Here is a 21516-nt window from a genome sequence, read left to right on the forward strand (position 1 = left end):
TAGAAATACATATTAAATGTTAAGTTTTACCCCTTTGTCCCCTAGGGGATTAGTACATTTTGCCATTTGTTTTTGGGAGAAATCGGTCAAGCTTGTTTATTTGGCCTCACAGATTGTTATTCATATCAATCAATGACTCATGACACTTGTATCTCTTCTTGTCTGCTAAGGCTACTTTCACACCTGCGTTCGGGTGTCCGCTCGTGGTGTCCGCTCGTGAGCTCCGTTTGAAGGGGCTCACAAGCGGCCCCGAACGCATCCGTCCAGCCCTAATGCATTCTGAGTGGACGCGGATCCGCTCAGAATGCATCAGTCTGGCAGCGTTCAGCCTCCGCTCCGCTCAGCAAGCGGACACCTGAACGCTGCTTGCGTTCGGGTGTCCGCCTGGCCGTGCGGAGGCAAGCGGATCCGTCCAGACTTACAATGGAAGTCAATGGGGACGGATCCGTTTGAAGATGACACTATATGGCTCAATCTTCAAACGGATCCGTCCCCCATTGACTTTCAATGTAAAGTCTGGACGGATCCGTCTGAACTACTTTCACACTTAGAAATTTTTCTAAGTTATAATGCAGACGGATCCGTTCTGAACGGATGCAAATGTCTGCATTATAGGAGCGGATCCGTCTGAGCAGCCATCAGACGGACCCGCTCTGAACGCTAGTGTGAAAGTAGCCTAAATTGGCCACCACAAAAAAATTGGAAGAGTTCTTTTTATTTTATTAACTCTGAGAGGGCATGGCTATAATAATTTGAGAAAATGTTGAGATTAAGGGATTTCAATATGGAAGTATTCATGAAAAAATAACGTTGTATGCTGATATTTTGTTGTTTTTGGGGAACACCGAGTAAAGTAATGGGTATAATTAATACGTTTTTAGATTTTTCCGGGATTGAAAATAAACTGGGAAAAATCACATTTGATGTTATTAGGTGAGGAGGTTTCAAATATAAGTTTAGACGTACATATAGTGGATAAAGCTGGTAGCTTTAAATATTTAGGGATAAATATTTCCCAAAATCTGGAGGAGTATGTAAAATTAAATATGGCCCCACTTGAGAATTGAGAAAGAGAATCCATATTTGGAAAAGATTACCGTTATTAATGATGGGTCGAATTAATTTGGTAAAGATGGTATTTCTTCCCAAGTTTCTGTTTGTATTACAGAATGCTCCAGTGTGATTGCCAAAAAATGTTTTTAGGACGATTGACAAAGAAATTAGGGAGTTTATTTGGAAGGGGGAATACCTAGGATGAAAAAAAGAAATACTTCAATTACCTAATAGAATTACCAAAAGAAAAAATTCAATTGCCAATTTCGCTTCCGAATTGGTACTTATATTTTTTGGTTGTACAATTTGGGAATATGAAGGAAGGGGAGGTAAGCCCTTTGTTGAGATGGAATTTAATGAAAATAGGAGATAAGGCTAAACAGGGTCAATTGGTGGAGGTTTTAGAATCTGGTATTTTGGAGAACACAAGCACTGATAATCAAATATTTTATTTAATGGACTACACTTGGAGAGAAAAAAAAAATAAAATAATGGGTATAAAAGGTTATTTAGAATATACTCCAATATGGAATAATATTAATTTGTGTGAAATTCTGAAAATCAGGCAATATGTAAATTGGGAAAATAGAGAAATGTTTGTTGAGTCACATTATTGAAGGACTTTGAAACTTTGAAAAAGGAATCCTAAAAAAAGATTTTTTTAAGTATTTACAAATTAGGGATGCAATTAATTCATCAGTTGACCTGGAGAAATATAAAAAAAAAGCCCCTTCTGAGAATATTAATAACTTTCTCGGGAATAGAGAAGTTAAAGGTAGTATTTCAAGGAGATATAAAATATTAATGAGGGAATTACAAATGATAAAAATAGTAGCTAAAGAAAAATGGAAAAAAGATGTTGATGGTTTGACAGATGATAAATGGACAGATGTATTAAGTAATAGGCCTTTGGTGTCATTAAGGGCCTCACACTGGGTTTCTCAGTTCTTTCTTATACATAGGTTACATCGCCCACCTTCTCTAATAAAAAAAAATGGGCTTAAGAGCCACAGATAAGTGTCCAAGATGTGGTGAAGAACAGGCAGGTCTGGTTCATTTCATATGGAGATGTCCCAAGTTATTTAGACATTGGTCTGAAATAGCAGCTGTTATTAATAAACCTTTAGGAGTACAAATACATGGTGACACTGTGGTTTGTATATTGGGGTGTACAATACATTTAGGTTTGTGGAAGGCTGTGAAACAAGTACTCTGTAAGCTGCTGTTTCAGGCAAGATTGCTTATTTTGAGAAAATGGATGGAAAAAGACCAGCCTTCTGTGAATGAATGTAAGATATCTGTGAATAACATGATAAAAATGAAAAGGATAATATATATGAATAGGGGGATGAAGGACCGTTTTGGTCAAATATGGAACAACTGGCTTAACAAAATATAAGTTTGAGGGAAAATGGGATTAATTGTAAAGGTTTTTTTCTGGTCTCTCCTCTCTCTCTATGGGGACTGGGTTGGGTAAAAAATAGGGGCATATTGTTGTGTTGTTTTTCTGTTTTTCTGATGTATTTGAAATTGTATAAATAAAACTTATTTAAAAAAAACTCTAAGAGGGCATAACTGCTGTGCGGTGGCACTAAGGGGGCCTTCTACTGTGTAGGGGCACTGAAGGGGCATTCTACTGTGAAGGGGGCATAACTAATGTGGGGGGAACTAAAGGGGCATAATTATGGGGGAACAAACAGGGCATTCTTACTGTGAGGGGACACAAGGGGGCATAATTACTGTGTGGGACTCTAGGGGGCATGACTACTATGTGAGGGCACTAAGGGGGCATAACTGGGGGCACTAACGGCATTCTTACTCTGTGAAGGAGGCACTAAGGGGACATAACTATCGGGGCATAACTACTGTGTGTAGGCACTAAGGGAGCATTTTACGGTGAAGAGGGCGGAAAAGGGTAATAATTACTGTGTGAGGGCACAAAGGGGACGGAGCAGGATTGCGTGTGTACACATTGGGCAGGTTTAGAGGCATGGCTTAGTGTAAAAAAAAACCTGCTGATTGTGCTATGTCTGCCCTGCTGTTGTCCCTCCTTTTAAAAAGTTGTGAGTGCAGGTAACAAGGAGGTTTTTGGTTACCGTTTTGCTAAGGAGCTCCTCATCCATTCTTGTACTGAGCCACCTACTATTTGCTAGAAAATGTAAAATGTCCCCAAGGAAAAGTTGTGTCATTATGCATGCCATTTACATCCATTCAGAAATGGTTAAATTATCCGTGTTCTATTGTGGCTGTGACATTAAATCTTCTATCTGTCACACTTCTATTGCAGGTGCAGCAGCACTTGTTGATGCAGGCCTGGTGACACAGCTGGTGGGGAAGTTGGAGTCAGAGCTGGATGAAATACAGGAGGTCATCTTGGAAACTCTACATTTCTGCTTACAAGCAGACGCGACTCAGGCTCTTGGTGCAGGAGCTGTGATGGTTCTCAAGGGAAAGCTCAGCCATCCATTAGTAAGCATTCGGAGGAAGGCTGCCTGCGCCCTCATGGAAATATGGTGAGAGAAATCGTGTCATTTTCCTATGAAGCCACTAGGGGGCACCAAGTCTGTATGAATATCATTTATCCGACTGAGCAGTGACCATGACACTAACAACAAACATATGATACAATATCAATGAAAATAAGCTAAAATAAGCACTGTCACAAGTTAAAATGATTTTTACAGATTGCTCAAATTCTTACATTTGAACATGTAGAAAGTTAGACTTCATAACCATCGATTTCATGGCAGCTGCAGGCCTTCGAAGCTGCTGGTTTTTGCAGTTTGCATGAAAACAAAGCAAAACAGCTTCTTGTAGCAAACAAATAGCATACAATGCAATGCTTCTGTCTATCTATCTATCTAATAGCAAATAATGAGGCAGCACTCTAGTATCTGTGAAGGGTGTTAGACCTGTTTATTTCCGCACTCACCGACTGGGGAAATAAACGGGTCTAACACCCTTCACAGATACCGGAGTGCTGCCTCATCATTTACTATTGGATATTGTCTACGGGTTTTTGCCTGAAATTCAGGAGGGATTGCACCCACTCTCACTATTGACTGTGCTGCTTCGTTGTTTGTTGTATTATCTATCTGTAAGTTAGTTCTATCTCTTAGGCGTTACTTTTGTCACAAAATATTAGGAGGTAAGGCCTTTGTCTGTAGGGTTATTGCTCTGATATAAATGTAGTCCTGTTCATGTACAGTGAAATAGTTGGACTGTATTAATCTGTATTATTTCACTTTGGCCGCTGTGTGGTGCTAGTTCTTAAGACTTACCTGTAATGATACTCTGCAAATGCTACTCATACTCCACAGATATCTTTCAGGTGATTAGGGCTGATAACATTTCTATGAGCTGATTCAAACAACCGTGCTTGGCCCGGGAGACACAACTCCTAGACTGACTGCGGCTCCATGTACACAAATTGACTGTATCATAGTGATTTTTTATACAGTAAGTTCATTTCTGATCATGGTTCTATTGTACTGTTCTCCCATCATCAGGGGAGCCATTGGTTGGTCCGAGAGATGCAGCTGACACACGGGCCATGCTTCCTGCGCTGAGCACAGTTGTGTGAATTATCCCTAACATTGCTGCTTGCAGATTGAAATAAACAGGTCTGTAAGACCTTTGCTATACTTAAAGCGTACCTGAGTTAAAAAAAAAAAAAAAAAAAGTTTGGATAATGGCTGTGCTTCTTTGTACAATCATGCAGTAACTCTGAAGGGATAGGTCTTTTGGGCCTCCCCAATGTCTCTTTCAGCCTAATTATTCCTCTCTTCAGCTGCACAGCTAGATGCATTTCTCTTACAAGCAGGGGGAATCTGTGGAATCTGTCTGCACTTTATTGCTGTGACATCCTTACCCTTACTTCCTACTATATTTGTTTTCAGCTCTGGCGTACACACTTACAGAAAGGCAGGAGGCTCCTGTGATCTTCAAAAGCAGTGCAGTTCTTTTATCATACTCACAATCTCAACTAGCTCTGAAACGCCCCCACTTCCTCCCTTTCGTGTCTCTTTTACTAGGGACTGATCTTGCTGACAACACGCAGTGGACTGCAGATTAGGTGGAAGTGAGACCCCTATTGGCCACGTCTTTGCAGCTTTTTTCAGGTGGATGCAAGCAGATTTTTTTAAATGAAGTGATTTAGAAATTTGCTATTTACACCATTCTCTATTAAATGAAATGAAAAGGAACAGTGTCTACCAGTGGCGGATTACAATAGGGACGTTCGGGTCGGCAGCCCCGGGCCCAGCACCGACCCGAACGCCCACATACTGAGGCGGGGCAGGGGAGCGCATAGCTCCCTGTCCCGTCGCTGATCACCGCCATAGGCTTCAGGCCTAGTAGGTCTGAGGCCTATGCAGTAGTGAAATCCCGGCGCAGGCGTGCGTGATGACGTCATCGCGCGCCTGTGCCGGGACGCAGCACTGTGACGTGTGCATGCCTGCCTCATCCCGCCTTCCTCTGTGAGCAAGCGCCTGGCCCTGGACATAGGTAAGTATTTAGCTTTTCATTTTTTTTCATTTTTTATTTTTTTATTTCATGTGCCTACTTTGGGGGACATGTGGGGGGGGGACATAGGAGGACATATTAGTGAAGAAACATGGCGGGGGGAATGTGGGGGCTGTATGGGGCCAAATTATTATGGGAGGGAATACTATGTGGGGGCAAATTATTATGGGAGGGACTACTATGTGGGGGCAAATTACTATATGGGGCAGTGTGGGGGCAAATTACTATGTAGGGGCAGTGTGGGGGCAAATTTTTATGGGAGGGACTACTATGTGGGGGCAAATTACTATGTGGGGGCAGTGTGGGGGCAAATTATTATGGGAGGGACTACTAATGTGGGGGCAAATTACTATGTGGGGGCAGTGTGGAGGCAAATTATTATGGGAGGGACTACCATGTGGGGGCAAATTACTATATGGGGCAGTGTGGGGGCAAATTACTATGTAGGGGGAGTGTGGGGGAAACTATTGTGTGGGGGCAGTGTGGGGGAAATTGCTATGTGGGGATAGTGTGGGGTAATTGCTATGTGGGGACAGTGTGGGGTAATTTCTATGTGGGGACAGTGTGGGGAAATTGCTATGTGGGGACAAATTACTATGTGGGGGGAGTGTGGGGGCAAATTACTATGTGGGGGAAACTATTGTGTGGGGGCAGTGTGGGTAAATTGCTGTGTGGGGGCAAATTACTATGGGGGCTGATGAGAGGCATAATGGCTCATTATGGGGGCTAATGAGAGGCATAAGGGATGATAATAGGGGTTGATAAGAGGCATAATGGCTTATTATGGGGGCTGATGAGAGGCATAAGGGATGATAATAGGGGTTGATAAGAGGCATAATGGCTTATTATGGGGGCTTATTATGGGGGCTGATGAGAGGCATAAGGGATGATAATGGGGGCTGATGAGAGGCATAAGGGATGATAATGGGGGCTGATGAGAGGCATAAGGGATGATAATGGGGGTTGATGAGAGGTATAAGGGATGATAATGGGGGCTGATGAGAGGCATAAGGGCTGATAATGGGGGCTGATGAGAGGCATAAGGGATGATAATGAGGGCTGATGAGAGGCATAATGGCTCATTATGGGGGCTAATGAGAGGCATAAGGGATGATAATAGGGGTTGATAAGAGGCATAATGGCTTATTATGGGGGCTGATGAGAGGCATAAGGGATGATAATAGGGGTTAATAAGAGGCATAATGGCTTATTATGGGGGCTGATGAGAGGCATAAGGGATGATAATGGGGGCTGATGAGAGGCATAAGGGATGATAATGGGGGCTAATGAGAGGCATAAGGGATGATAATAGGGGTTGATAAGAGGCATAATGGCTTATTATGGGGGCTTATTATGGGGGCTTATTATGGGGGCTGATGAGAGGCATAAGGGATGATAATGGGGGCTGATGAGAGGCATAAGGGATGATAATGGGGGCTGATGAGAGGCATAAGGGATGATAATGGGGGTTGATGAGAGGTATAAGGGATGATAATGGGAGCTGATGAGAGGCATAAGGGCTGATAATGGGGGCTGATGAGAGGCATAAGGGATGATAATGGGGGCTGATGAGAGGCATAAGGGATGATAATGGGGGCTGATGAGAGGCATAATGGCTCATTATGGGGGCTGATGAGAGGCATAAGGGCTGATAATGGCGGGTGATGAGAGGCATAAGGGCTGATAATGGGGGCTGATAGGTATAATGGGTCATTATGGGGGCTGATGAAAGGCATAAGGGTTAATGAGAGGCATAAGGGCTGATAATGGGGGCTGATGAGAGGCATAAGGGCTGATAATGGGGGCTGATGAGAGGCATAAGGGCTGATAATGGGGGCTGATGAGAGGCATAAGGGCTGATAATGGGGGCTGATGAGAGGCATAAGGGCTGATAATGGGGCTGATGAGAGGCATAAGGGCTGATAATGGGGGCTGATGAGAGGCATAAGGGCTGATAATGGGGGCTGATGAGAGGCATAAGGGCTGATAATGGGGCTGATGAGAGGCATAATGGCTCATTATGGGGGCTGATGAGAGGCATAAGGGCTGATAATGGGGGGGGGGGTGATGAGAGGCATAAGGGATGATAATGGGGGCTGATGAGAGGCATAAGGGCTGATAATGGGGGCTGATGAGAGGCATAAGGGCTGATAATGGGGGCTGATGAGAGGCATAAGGGCTGATAATGGGGGATGATGAGAGGCATAAGGGCTGATAATGGGGCTGATGAGAGGCATAAGGGCTGATAATGGGGGCTGATGAGAGGCATAAGGGCTGATAATGGGGCTGATGAGAGGCATAATGGCTCATTATGGGGGCTGATGAGAGGCATAAGGGCTGATAATGGGGGCTGATGAGAGGCATTGGGCTTTTATATGAGGTCTGATTGGGGGTCATTTACATTGGCGTCTGAGCTGAGGTCTGATTGGGGTCTGATCTGAGGTCTTATTAACATTGGGGGTCTGATTGCTGGTCTGACCTGAGGTGTAAAGAAAAATATTTTTTCTTTTTGTCCTCCTTTAAAACCTAGGTGCGTCTTATAGGACGAAAAATCCGGTAGTTACTAAAACAGACATGTCAGGGGAGGAGACAGGTCCTCTTTAAAGGGGTTGGCCACTTTCTGCTTACAGTTGACTAATTTGTTTTTAAGATGATTATATGGCACTTACTAATGTAGGCTTTATTAAAATTCTGTGCCATTTTCTATATCTCATAAGGTATGTCTGCTTGGTTGCCAAGTCTTTTGTAAGGTCCTGTCCATAAAATGGCTGCGGATGGATGGTCCTGTGACCAGGCATATCACCTCCATGTGATGTCTCCTCCATTCATGTACATTGCACTTGCCATCTGCACTTCACTGTTGGGAGTCTAGTGCAGGTGCAGTGTATTTGAATGCAGGAAACATCCCATGGAGGCGAGTTGTTCTGGTCACATGACCCTCTATCGGCGACCATCTTATGGACAGAACCTCTGTGTACGGCACAGATTTGCCTAGCAAGGTAGCATAGCTTGTGAAATATAGCAACCAGCACAGAATGTCAAGAAAGGCTTTTTTAGCAAGTGCCATGTAGTAATCTTACATACACATTGGTCAGAAAGTGACCAACCCCTTTAAGTCAGAGGCATAACTTGAAGCTCCTTGACCACACTGCAAAATCACTTACCCCATTTACCATGTGTTATCTATTATACTGGCACCAAGGCCCTCTGCATCCTCTCTAACTATGCCCCTTTGTAAAGGTAATTAGAAATAGATATATGTGATAGAGATGTATGTGATAGAGATAGAGAGTATGATGTGCTTTACTTATCGGGGGGACGTGGTTAGGTGAGTATTTTTATTTTTTTATTAACACTACAGGGGCTTTATTGTAAGGAGGTCACTAAGGGGCCAGCTCTACTGTAAGGGGGGCACTAAGGAGGCAGCACAACTGTAAGGGGGGCACTAAGGGAGCAGTACTACTGTAAGGAGGCATCACTACTATAAGTGGGGCAGTAAGGGGGCGTAACCACTGTGTGGGGCACTAAGGGGGCATTCTACTGTGAAAGGGGCACTAAGAGAGAATAACTACTATGAAGATCACACTAGGGGGGCATACAGAGCCTTGGCGGCATACTGTAAACACTTCACTTCTCCTACTGTCCAGCACCAGTAATCATTTTATTTTCATATTTTTTACCTGACTGAGTGGGTGGGGGGTTGTATGGCGAGCATGGGCAGTCATGACTAGCCGTGGAAGGGGGTGAGTGCGGGGACGTTGCTTCAGGATAGAGGGGTTACCCTCTTTAGAAATCCGGAATATGATTCCAAAAGCCCCTTCAAAAGGGATTGTAACCCTGAAACGGGTGATCTGTGGATACTTTTCACCATTAATACAAGCCTTTAATACTTCTCTATTTTCTAATTTCTCCTGGTAGCAGTGTACCTGAAGATTCTCCGTTCTTAGACCACTAAGGGCAATTAATTAAAATTATTATAAATGATAAATTCATGCAGATATTTCCTTTGGGCATGAGTTCTCACAATACTGTCATCTAGAATTCTTGGCTGGCCTATAGAGGTTTATATATACCGCTGAATAGGAACAACTATCAGCTCATGTATGAACAGAGTCTACGGGGGCTCATGACGTAACTACTGTTCAAAATGTGCACCATATCTTAGAATCAATTTACTACATTTCGAGTTGATTCATATTTTATGGTCTGTTTCCTGGGTTTTCTATTTGAATGTACATTTCATATACCATGCAGATCTATAAAGCTGGCCATGAAAACTCTCTCCCGACTTCCCCATACACATTTATTTCAGCCAAGCATGTATGTGTATTTAATGGGGGGTAGAGGAGAAAGCTGCTGACAGACATTTCTGGCTTATCTCCCGGGAGAACAAAAGGATCAGGCAAAAATATTCACTTCTCCTGATCTTTTCTTCCACTGTTGGGAGAGTTGGGCGCTCCCCATACACATTAGGCTGAGTTTACACTACAGTTATTTCCATCAGTTATTGTGAGACAAAACCAGAGGTGAAGCCTACTCAGAGATCAGGTATAATGGAAAGATCTGCTCCTGTTCTGTGTTTTTGACCCGCACCTGGTTTTGGCTCTCAATAACTGATGGAAATAACTAAGGCTAGTTTCACACGCTAGTAGTCCGGGGGAACGTGTGCACTAGCGGCAGTACGGATCCGACAGGCTGTTTACCCGCCGGAACAGCCTGCAGGAGTCCCTTGACGCTAGTGTGAAAGGGGCCTTACCAAATTACTGAAATGTAAACTCAGCCTTAGGGCTTACCCGGCCGTGCCGTATATGCGGGCACTGGCTGTGTGCACCCCGCATCACGGATGCAGATCCATTAGTTTGAATAGGTCCGCAATTCGGAGGTGCGGTGCAGAACAGAGGCATGGAACCCCACACAAGCACTACGGAGTGCTTATGTGGGGTTTCTCTCCGTGCCTCCGCATCGCAGAAGAATTGAACATGTTCTATTTTTTTGCAGTGTGGACAGATCAAGGATCCATTCAAGTTGAATGGGTCTGTATCCGTCTGCGGAATCCACACGGATGTTGTCCGTGCATTGGGAACCGCAAATTGCGGTCCCCAATGCACAGAACAGCCAACCAACGGCTGTGTGCATGAGCCCTTAGACTGTTGGCTGCACCCACTGATTTCCGCAGGTTAAGGCTGGTTTCACACTTGCGTTATCCGGATCCGGCGTGTACTCCATTTGCCGGAATTACACGCCGGATCCGGAAAAACGCAAGTGAACTGAAAGCATTTGAAGACGGATCCGTCTTCAAAATGCGTTCAGTGTTACTATGGCACCCAGGACGCTATTACAGGGAGTGCAGAATTATTAGGCAAGTTGTATTTTTGAGGATTAATTTTATTATTGAACAACAAACATGTTCTCAATGAACCCAAAAAACTCATTAATATCAAAGCTGAATATTTTTGGAAGTAGTTTTTAGTTTGTTTTTAGTTTTAGCTATTTTAGGGGGATATCTGTGTGTGCAGGTGACTATTACTGTGCATAATTATTAGGCAACTTAACAAAAAACAAATATATACCCATTTCAATTATTTATTTTTACCAGTGAAACCAATATAACATCTCAACATTCACAAATATACATTTCTGACATTCAAAAACAAAACAAAAACAAATCAGTGACCAATATAGCCACCTTTCTTTGCAAGGACACTCAAAAGCCTGCCATCCATGGATTCTGTCAGTGTTTTGATCTGTTCACCATCAACATTGCGTGCAGCAGCAACCACAGCCTCCCAGACACTGTTCAGAGAGGTGTACTGTTTTCCCTCCTTGTAAATCTCACATTTGATGATGGACCACAGGTTCTCAATGGGGTTCAGATCAGGTGAACAAGGAGGTCATGTCATTAGATTTTCTTCTTTTATACCCTTTCTTGCCAGCCACGCTGTGGAGTACTTGGACGCGTGTGATGGAGCATTGTCCTGCATGAAAATCATGTTTTTCTTGAAGGATGCAGACTTCTTCCTGTACCACTGCTTGAAGAAAGTGTCTTCCAGAAACTGGCAGTAGGACTGGGAGTTGAGCTTGACTCCATCCTCAACCCGAAAAGGCCCCACAAGCTCATCTTTGATGATACCAGCCCAAACCAGTACTCCACCTCCACCTTGCTGGCGTCTGAGTCGGACTGGAGCTCTCTGCCCTTTACCAATCCAGCTACGGGCCCATCCATCTGGCCCATCAAGACTCACTCTCATTTCATCAGTCCATAAAACCTTAGAAAAATCAGTCTTGAGATATTTCTTGGCCCAGTCTTGACGTTTCAGCTTGTGTGCCTTGTTCAGTGGTGGTCGTCTTTCAGCCTTTCTTACCTTGGCCATGTCTCTGAGTATTGCACACCTTGTGCTTTTGGGCACTCCAGTGATGTTGCAGCTCTGAAATATGGCCAAACTGGTGGCAAGTGGCATCTTGGCAGCTGCACGCTTGACTTTTCTCAGTTCATGGGCAGTTATTTTGCGCCTTGGTTTTTCCACACGCTTCTTGCGACCCTGTTGACTATTTTGAATGAAACGCTTGATTGTTCGATGATCACGCTTCAGAAGCTTTGCAATTTTAAGAGTGCTGCATCCCTCTGCAAGATATCTCACTATTTTTGACTTTTCTGAGCCTGTCAAGTCCTTCTTTTGACCCATTTTGCCAAAGGAAAGGAAGTTGCCTAATAATTATGCACACCTAATATAGGGTGTTGATGTCATTAGACCACATCCCTTCTCATTACAGAGATGCACATCACCTAATATGCTTAATTGGTAGTAGGCTTTCGAGCCTATACAGCTTGGAGTAAGACAACATGCATAAAGAGGATGATGTGGTCAAAATACTCATTTGCCTAATAATTCTGCACGCAGTGTAAAGTCCAGGCTGCCATAATAGTAGTGGGGAGTGGGGGAGCAGTATACTTACAGTCAGTGCGGCTCCCGGGGCGCTCCAGAATGACGTCAGGGCGCCCCATGCGCATGGATGACGTGATCCATGCGACACGTCATCCATGAGCGTGGGGCGCCCTGACGTCACTCTGGAGCGCCTGGGGAGCCGCACGGACGGTAAGTATACTGCTCCCCTGCTCCCCACTACACTTTACCATGGCTGCCAGGACTTTAGCGTCCTTGCAGCCATGGTAACCATTCAGAAAAAGCTAAACGTCGGATCCGGCAATGCGCCGAAACGATTAATGCCTTTCAATGGGCATTAATTCCGGATCCGGCCTTGCGGCAAGTGTTCAGGATTTGTGGCCGGAGCAAAAAGCGCAGCATGCTGCGGTATTTTCTCCGGCCAAAAAACGTTTCGGTCCGGAACTGAAGACATCCTGATGCATCCTGAACGGATTTCTCTCCATTCAGAATGCATTAGGATAAAACTGATCCGGCATAGAGCCCCGACGAAGGAACTCTATGCCGGAAGAAAAGAACGCAGGTGTGAAAGAGCCCTTAGCTGGCAATACTAATGTCTGAGACCTTCTGTTTATGTAGTGAGTGAATTGCATCCAGTCCAGAACCATTGCTATAAAAGTTACAGTGTAACTAACTGTGTTGAATATTAGCTATTAATTGCAGGAACTCTGGATTCAGGATATCAGCTTCTTCTGTTTAGCAAATAATGACTTGCTAATTATGTTTCAGAGAAAAGGTGGAAGCTTTGAGGTCTGACCATACTGAGGTTAATGTCAGCAAATTCATCCACCTATTAAGGCCTCTTGCACACGACCGTATGGCTTTTTCAGTATTTTGCGGTTCGCAAAAAATACGAATGACGTCCGTGTGCATTACGTTTTTTTGCGGAACGGAACAGCTGGCCCCTGATAGAACAGTATCCTTGTCCGTTATGCAGACAATAATAGGACATGTTCTATCTTTGAACGGAAATACGGAAACGGAAGGCATACAGAGTACCTTTCAAAAACGGAACGGAAACGGAAGAGGCCTAATTTTATTATCAATATCTACTTAAAGCCTACTTTGCACATGATACATGCAAGGGTTTGCTGACATCACTGCTACACCTCCCTTAAAGGGATTCTGTCATCAAGATTTTCGATATGGAGCTGTTCATATCATCCTCTCAGTCTCCATTATCTAATTAAAAATATACTAGTTTTACCTCCACCTGTCCTTTCATTTTGGATCAAAATCGGTTTTATTAATATGCTAATTACCTTACTAGCGTGCCCAAGGGGCTGTTCCTCCGGCCGTTTGTGCCCAGCCGCGCCCCTTATCTCCCCTTATGCACTCCTCTCATCGCCGATGGTGCGCCGTAATCTCGCGCATGCACCCTAAATCCACTGGTCAGCAATAATAACAATATATTAGTAAGTGCCTTGTATTAACTTTCTCTACATAATAAATGCTGAATTTGCTGAAGTGAGACAACCCCTTTAACACCCAGGCAAAATTTGGGAAATCTGATGCATCACTTTATGTGGTAACTTTGGAACACTTTTACTGATCCAAGCCATTCTGAAATTGTTTTCTCATGACAGTGGTCAATTTGAGTCAAAATTTACAAAAATATACATTTTTGGAAAAATTTGCAATTTTCTAAATTTTTATTTCTCTGCTTTTGATACCTCATAAAATTGTTATTACTTTACATTTTCTACATGTCTACGTTATGTTGGCATCATTTTGTAATTTTTTTTTGTTTTGGATGGAGTACAATTTTAGGTGGCATTTTTTTAAAATTAAAAAAAAATCCAAAAACCTAATTTTAAGGGACTGTTATGAAGTCATTTTGTGGGGCTTACATAATAGAAACCACCCATAAATGACCACATTTTAGAAACTAAACCTCTCAAGTTATTCAAATATTATTTTACAAACAAAAATTATAGGAATATTTCACTTCTTTTTGCAGATTTTCCATTTTAATCCATTTTTTTCATGTAAGGCAGCAAGTGTTAACAGCAAAACAAAACTCAAGATTTATTACCCTGATTCTGCAGTTTACAGAAACACCCCATTTGTGCTGGATGGGCACACCGTAGGGCACAGAAGGAAGGGAGCAACATATGGATTTTGGAGGGCAGATTTCCTTGGGATAATTTTAAGCTGCCATATCACATTTGAAGCCCCCCTTATGCACCTTTAGGCCCCTTTCACACGGGCGAGAATTCCTCAAGGGTGCAATGCGTGAGGTGAACGCATTGCACCCGCACTGAATCCGGACCCATTCATTTCTATGGGGCTGTGCACATGAGCGGTGATTTTCACGCATCACTTGTGCGTTGCATGAAAATCGCAGCAAGCTCTATATTGTGCGTTTTTCACGCAACGCAGGCCCCATAGAAGTGAATGGGACTGCGTGAAAAATTTATACTTTTATTAATACTTCTTCACAGAAGATCAGGTTTGAGTTCAAGGTTGTGTAGATTGTATTATTTTCCCTTATAACATGGTTATAAGGGAAAATAATAGCATTCTGAATACAGAATGCATAGTACAATAGGGCTGGAGGGGTTAAAAAATAATAAAAAATAATTTAACTCACCTTAATCCACTTGTTTGAGCAGCCGGCATCTCTTCTGTCTTCTTTTGTGAGGAATAGGACCTTTGATGACGTCACTACGCTCATCACATGGTCCGTCACATGATCCATCACCATGGTGATGGATCATGTTACGGACCATGTGATGAACGTAGTGATGTCATCAAAGGTCCTATTCCTCACACAACAAGACAGAAGAGATGCCGGCTGCGCGAACAAGTGGATTAAGGTGAGTTAAAAAAATTTCTATTTTTTTTTAACCCCTCCAGCCCTATTGTACTATGCATTCTGTATTCAGAATGCTATTATTTTCCCTTATAACCATGTTTCGGGGGCCTGAACTTCCTTGTTATCGTCCCTCCTAAAGTGGTCCCGGATAGATCGCCACCGAGTGGTAACCTGTTTGACTGTTGAAAAAAACATAAAAATAATTTGCATGATGTAAGGTTAACAACAATATGAATGTAGTAAAATACATATTGCTGTACTTACCACATTTTTTCTGAGCCGCCGCATTTAGATCCCCCCAGGTCTCAAAAAGATCTGAACATATGTCCCTCCAGAGCCGCTGGGTGCGATGATGATCAGCGTGCTGGCGGTCGGAGTGGTCCCATAAAGATGGACGCACCTCCACCAGTTGGATGAGGAGCTCGTTATCAACGTGACGGACAACTCCTCATCTTCACTGGTGGAGCCTCTAACCCTGAAAGAAAAAGAAATACAAAATTAAATCCAAAAACAAAATGCAAATTACAACTACTTAATAAGACTTACACGTCTACGACTGCCACTCACAGTCCCACGAACTCTGGAGGTGACTGGGGGATCCTGGCTGGCGGCTCTAGGTGCAGGTTGCTAAAACAAAAAACAAAAAATGGTTTAACCATAATGTATTTAAAATATATATATATATATATATATATATATATATATGTGTGTGTGTGTATATATATATATATATATATATATATATATACTTACTTTTTTGACGACCCTGGTCCGGGCTTGGTCCACCTCCCCTGGATGACGGCGAGGCCACCACTGGCGAGCCGGCCCCGGCAGGTGAGCCTGCAGATGAGAATGAAGAAGCCTAGAATAAAAGCACATAATTATTAATGCAACGAATCAAACAGTACAAACTCCAAGCGTTGATTTTATACTTACTGGCCTCTGGATACGATGGCGCCTTCTGGGTGGGTGTCTCCAATCAATTTGTTGAGGTGAAGACATCTGTAAGCGACACATAATACTAGACAAAATGCAGATAACGTTATGAGAACATGTTTAGAGCACCGTTTACAGAGATATCACCCCAAAATATTCGTAAGAACTTACTTTATAGAAGATAAATTGGTGCTTGCCCACAACAGAACTTTCTCTTTAATTTAAGTTTTGGACGAAGCTAATGTATCCCCCAAGTGCCAGCAGCCAGAGCCAGCAGCCCCCCCTTCAGTGCCAGCAGCCACTTCCAGAGCCAGCAGCCCCCCCAGTGCCAGCAGACCCCCCGAGCCAGCAGCCCCCACCTCCAGGGCCAGCAGCCCCCCCAGTGCCAGCAGCCACCCCGAGTGCCAGCAGCCACCCCGAGTGCCAGCAGCCACCCCGAGTGCCAGCAGCCAGCCCCAGAGCCAGCAGCCACCCCCAGAGCCAGCAGCCCCCAGTGCCACCCCCCCCCCACAGTGCCAGCAGCCCCGCCAGAGCCAGAAGACCCCCCAGAGCCAGCAGCACCCCCGTGCCAGCAGCCCCCCAGTGCCAGAAGCCCCCCCCCCCAGAGCCAGCAGCCCCCCCAGAGCCAGCAGCCCCCCCCCGGAGCCAAAAGCCCCCCCAGAGCCAGCAGCCACCCCCAGAGCCAGCAGTGCCAGCAGCCACCCCCAGTGCCAGCCCCCACAGTGCCAGCAGCCACCCCCAGAGCCAGCAGCCCCCCAGTGCCAGCAGCCACCCTAGTGCTAGCCACCCCCCCATGCCAGCAGCCCCCCCAGTGCCAGCAGCCCCCCCTTAACATTCCAGCATCTCCCCAAGTCCCAGCAGCCCCCCCAGGGTCAGCAGCCCCCCCCAGTGCCAGCAGCCCCCCCCAGTGCCAGCAGCCCCCCCAGTGCCAGCAGCTCCCCCAGTGCCTATAGAACAGATAGAAAAAGATAAAGACAGAAAACAGACAAACTTCCAATACTTACCAGTGTTCACCAGGTCGCTACTCCAAGATGGCCGACGATGTTGAGAGGGAAAGAAAATTACTGGGCATGCGCAGAGACCTGAAAGTTTTGAAACTGATACGTCTCAAAGCAGAGCCAGTACAAACAGATCCGTCCCCATTGACAGCAGCCCCCAGTGCCAGCAGCCACCCCAGTGCCAGCCCCCCCACAGTGCCAGCAGCCCCCCCAGAGCCAGCAGCCCCCCCCCGGAGCCAAAAGCCCCCCCCCCCCCAGAGCCAGCAGCCACCCCCAGAGCCAGCAGTGCCAGCAGCCACCCCCAGTGCCAGCCCCCCCAGTGCCAGCAGCCACCCCCAGAGCCAGCAGCCCCCCAGTGCCAGCAGCCACCCTAGTGCTAGCCACCTCCCCCATGCCAGCAGCCCCCCAGTGCCAGCAGCTCCCCCTTACCGTTCCAGCAGCTCCCCAAGTCCCAGCAGCCCCCCCCAGAGCCAGCAGCCACCCCCAGAGCCAGCAGTGCCAGCAGCCACCCCCAGTGACAGCCCCCCCCAGTGCCAGCAGCCACCCCCAGAGCCAGCAGCCCCCCAGTGCCAGCAGCCACCCTAGTGCTAGCCACCCCCCCAGTGCCAGCAGCCCCCCCAGTGCCAGCAGCCCCCCCCCCAGTGCCAGCAGCCCCCCCTTACCGTTCCAGCAGCTCCTCAAGTCTCAGCAGCCCCCCCCAGAGCCAACCCCCCCCCAGATCCAGCAGCCCCCACCAGGGCCAGCAGACACCCCCCAGTGCCAGCAGACACCCCCAGTGCCAGCAGACACCCCCAGTGCCAGCAGCTCCCCCAGTGTCAGCAGCTCCCCCAGTGCCTATAGAACAGATAGAAAAAGATAAAGACAGAAAACAGACAAACTTCCAATACTTACCAGTGTTCACCAAGTCGCTCCTCCAAGATGGCCGACGATGTTGGGAGGGAAAGAAAATTACTGGGCATGCGCAGAGACCTGAAAGTTTTGAAACTGATACGTCTCAAAGCAGATCCAGTACAAACAGATCCATCCCCATTGACTTCAATTGTGTTTCAGGACGGATCCGTTTGGCTCTGCATCGTCAGGCGGACACCAAAATGCTGCAAACAGCGTTTTGGTGTCCGCATCCATAGCGGAACGGAGACCGAACGCAGGCAAACTGATGCATTCTGAGCGGATCCTTATCCATTCAGAATGCATTGGGGCTGAACTGATCCGTTTGGGGCCGCTTGTGAGAGCCCTTAAACGGATCTCACAAGCGGACCCAGAAACGCCAGTGTGAAAGTAGCCTAAGTTAACTAAGTTTAAGGGATTGTTATCTTGCCCAAATAATAGTGCCCTACATTGGCCAAATAACATTTCCATACAGTTAACTTAAAAACACAACACCACCACCATCTAAAACATTTTAGATGGCAATGGTTCTGTGATTTTCACTTAATTAACACAACCATATTGACCAGACGTGCTGTTAAAGGGGTTGTCCGGGTCCAGAGCTGAACCCAGACACAACCCCATCTGCACTCATTCACCATGAGTGAGTGGAGCATTGGAGCTTTTTACACTCGCGCAGGGCAAGGGAATTTTCTTGAGATCCGGTGATGTACCGGGCTCTCCATGGGTAAGTTAGGTGGAGACTTCCACCTAGCAGTGAGCCTGCTGACATCACCGGCACTAATAGGCCGTCTTTAGCGCTGCCCTAGCCCATTAAAAAAGGTGACGTCACCGTGAACACTGCTAGGCGGAAGCCTCTGCCTAGCAGTGTCAAAAGGTAAACAAATACAAGGCAAGGTTGAGCATCGGAGCGCAAAAAGCTCCAATGCTCCACTCATTCATGGTGAGTGTAGATAGGGTTGTGTCCGGGTTCAGCTCTGAACCTGGACAACCCCTTTAACAGCACATCTGGTCAATATGGTTGTGTTAATTAAGTGAAAATCACAGGACCATTGCCATCTAAAATGTTTTAGATGGTGGTGGCATTATGATTTTAAGTTAACTGTATGGAAATATTATTTGGCCAATGTAGGGCACTATTATTTGGGCATGATATCGTGTAGCACTTATAAATAGACACTGCAATGACTGCACTGTCTGGTGATTTGAACACTATACATTAGATGAGCAGGCATACAGAATAGGTACAGCACGGGGGCATTACCCAATGCAAGACCATCCAATTTTGATAACTATTCATTCTGGATTTGATGTAATAATTTTTCCATAAGATATGACATGAATGTCCGATAGGTGTGCGGCGCTCTCCATTAATTTCAATGGGATTTTTGAAAACAGCTGAGCATACTTACTCTGCAGTCTCATAGAAGTGAATAGGTTGAGCCACCCATGCAAGAGAGGGCCCCATTCTTGAGGTAATAGCAGGTCCCAGAGGTGGGTCCTGCACTTATCAGTCATGTAGATATGCCATAAATGTCCAGATAGGAATACCTGTTTAAGTCTTTCTAAGTAACCCCTTTTGTCTCCACACAGTGTGCCCTTAGAAGGAAAGGAAAGTGTATGCAAAGCCGAAGTAATTCCCTTACTGGTCCAACTCCTGGAAGATGGTGATGCTGAGGTCAGGGCTAATGTAGCAGGAGCTTTGATGTACGTTGCCATTACTACTCAAGGTAAAACCCTGTTCTGTCTCAGAGGGATAATCCTAAATTCCATTGCATTTCTCTCACACTTGTTCTTTCATCAGGCAAATACGCCACCCTTAATTCTGGGGCCAGCCCTAAGTTGCTGGCTCTTCTTAAAGACAGCAACAGCAAGGTGCGACTGAACTGCCTTAAAGCATTAACAACCCTATCTGAGACTCCTGAGGGACGTAAAACACTTCTGCAAGATGTGACGTTAGTCCAAGGCTGTATGGAGGACTCCAGTGAAGCAGTGAGGAGAGCAGCTTCTATAGCAGTCAGAGTCATAGAGTGGAAGCCGTGAGCCGAATTCTGGACATCCCAGCTCCCCTTCGTTCCCGCTATAGATGACGCTGCAGGATTCATTTAGTCACTACTAATGAGTCTATACTGGAAGGACTGAGAACCACTAGTCATGAGTACAAACTGTGTACATTAACAATAAAGAACTTCATCCTTCAATGGTGGATGCATTGTCTCTTGGTAGGGGTTTAACATAACTTGTGTAGAACACGTCCTGATAAGTAATTATCATGTCAATATGACGTTAATACAGTAATTCACTTTTTCCCCAGAATCTTTAGCGATACAAAGTGCAACCTAGTCTCACTTATCACATACAATTAAGACTTGGACTTTATTTTACCATGATAGGTACAGTATACTGTCAGCAGATTAATCCCTCTGTGATAAGGAAAACTCTAGTTTCCTGTTCCAACTTAAAACAGTAGTCATGACGTGAGTTGCTACTGATGTTTCTCCCAGATTTCTTCACAATAACTGTTTCCCTCAGAGCGTACCTGGATCGTTATACATCAAAATTCCTGGAACATATTGGGTGACATTGTTTTTAAGGCTGAAAAAAGACATCTGTCCATCCAGTTGGGCCTGTTATCCTGCAAGTTGATCCAGAGGAAGGCGAAAGACCCCGTGAGGTAGAAGCCAATTTTCCTCATTTTACGGGAAAAAATGTCTCCCGATCAGAATAGCACCCTGGATCAGTGACCCTTCTCCAGGTGACAACTGAAATCTAGACTGGTACAGTCGGCTGTTGTCACTGAATCCCCTGAATCTCTTCTGGATACTTCCACTAGATAAAGCAAGGCTCGTCCTCAAAGAGGACCTGTCACTGCTCCTGACATGTCAGTTTTAGAACAACCTGTTCTTTAAAAATAACGCATGATCTATCCTGTCAGGTGAACACCATAAAAAATAAAAAAGATACCAGAACAACCATTTTTTGGTTACCTTGCCTCACAAAAAGCATTATATAGAGCGATCAAAAATCATGTGTAGCCCAAAATAGTAATAAAAATCTGTCACCTTATCCTGTGCTTTCCAATTTTAATTTACTTTCATTCCCCATTAATTAACATTTCCAATACATCTATGACTCCATGTTGTGCCATTCCTCTATTATTACCAGTAGAATTTATGAATGATTTTCTAGCAGTTTACAATGAAAGTCCACCTGGGTGTTACCAGTTGAGAGAGTGCCCCCCTACAGTCTGATGCTATCTAATCAGTGATGTTAGTGCAGACTGTGCAGGGACAGCCCCCTTCCCTTAACTGGTAACACCCATCTGGACCTTCATAACATAGTAACATAGTACATAAGG

The 21516-nt window shown here is 45.2% G+C and overlaps 1 protein-coding gene across 1 annotated transcript in view; it reads left to right on the top strand.

Moving 5' to 3' along the window:
- Positions 1-20337, top strand: part of RSPH14 (radial spoke head 14 homolog) — a 258180-nt gene extending 237843 nt beyond the window's left edge. Inside the window, exons 5-7 of the mRNA XM_040416429.1 lie at positions 3341-3566; positions 19752-19888; positions 19963-20337. Of these exons, the coding sequence (XP_040272363.1) occupies positions 3341-3566; positions 19752-19888; positions 19963-20201 (602 nt within the window). The 3' untranslated portion in view covers positions 20202-20337. The remainder of the gene's footprint in view (positions 1-3340; positions 3567-19751; positions 19889-19962) is intronic.
- Positions 20338-21516: the final 1179 nt, after the last annotated feature.

This window comes from Bufo bufo, chromosome 2, assembly GCF_905171765.1.
Source record: "Bufo bufo chromosome 2, aBufBuf1.1, whole genome shotgun sequence".
NCBI classification, from domain to species: Eukaryota; Metazoa; Chordata; class Amphibia; order Anura; family Bufonidae; genus Bufo; species Bufo bufo.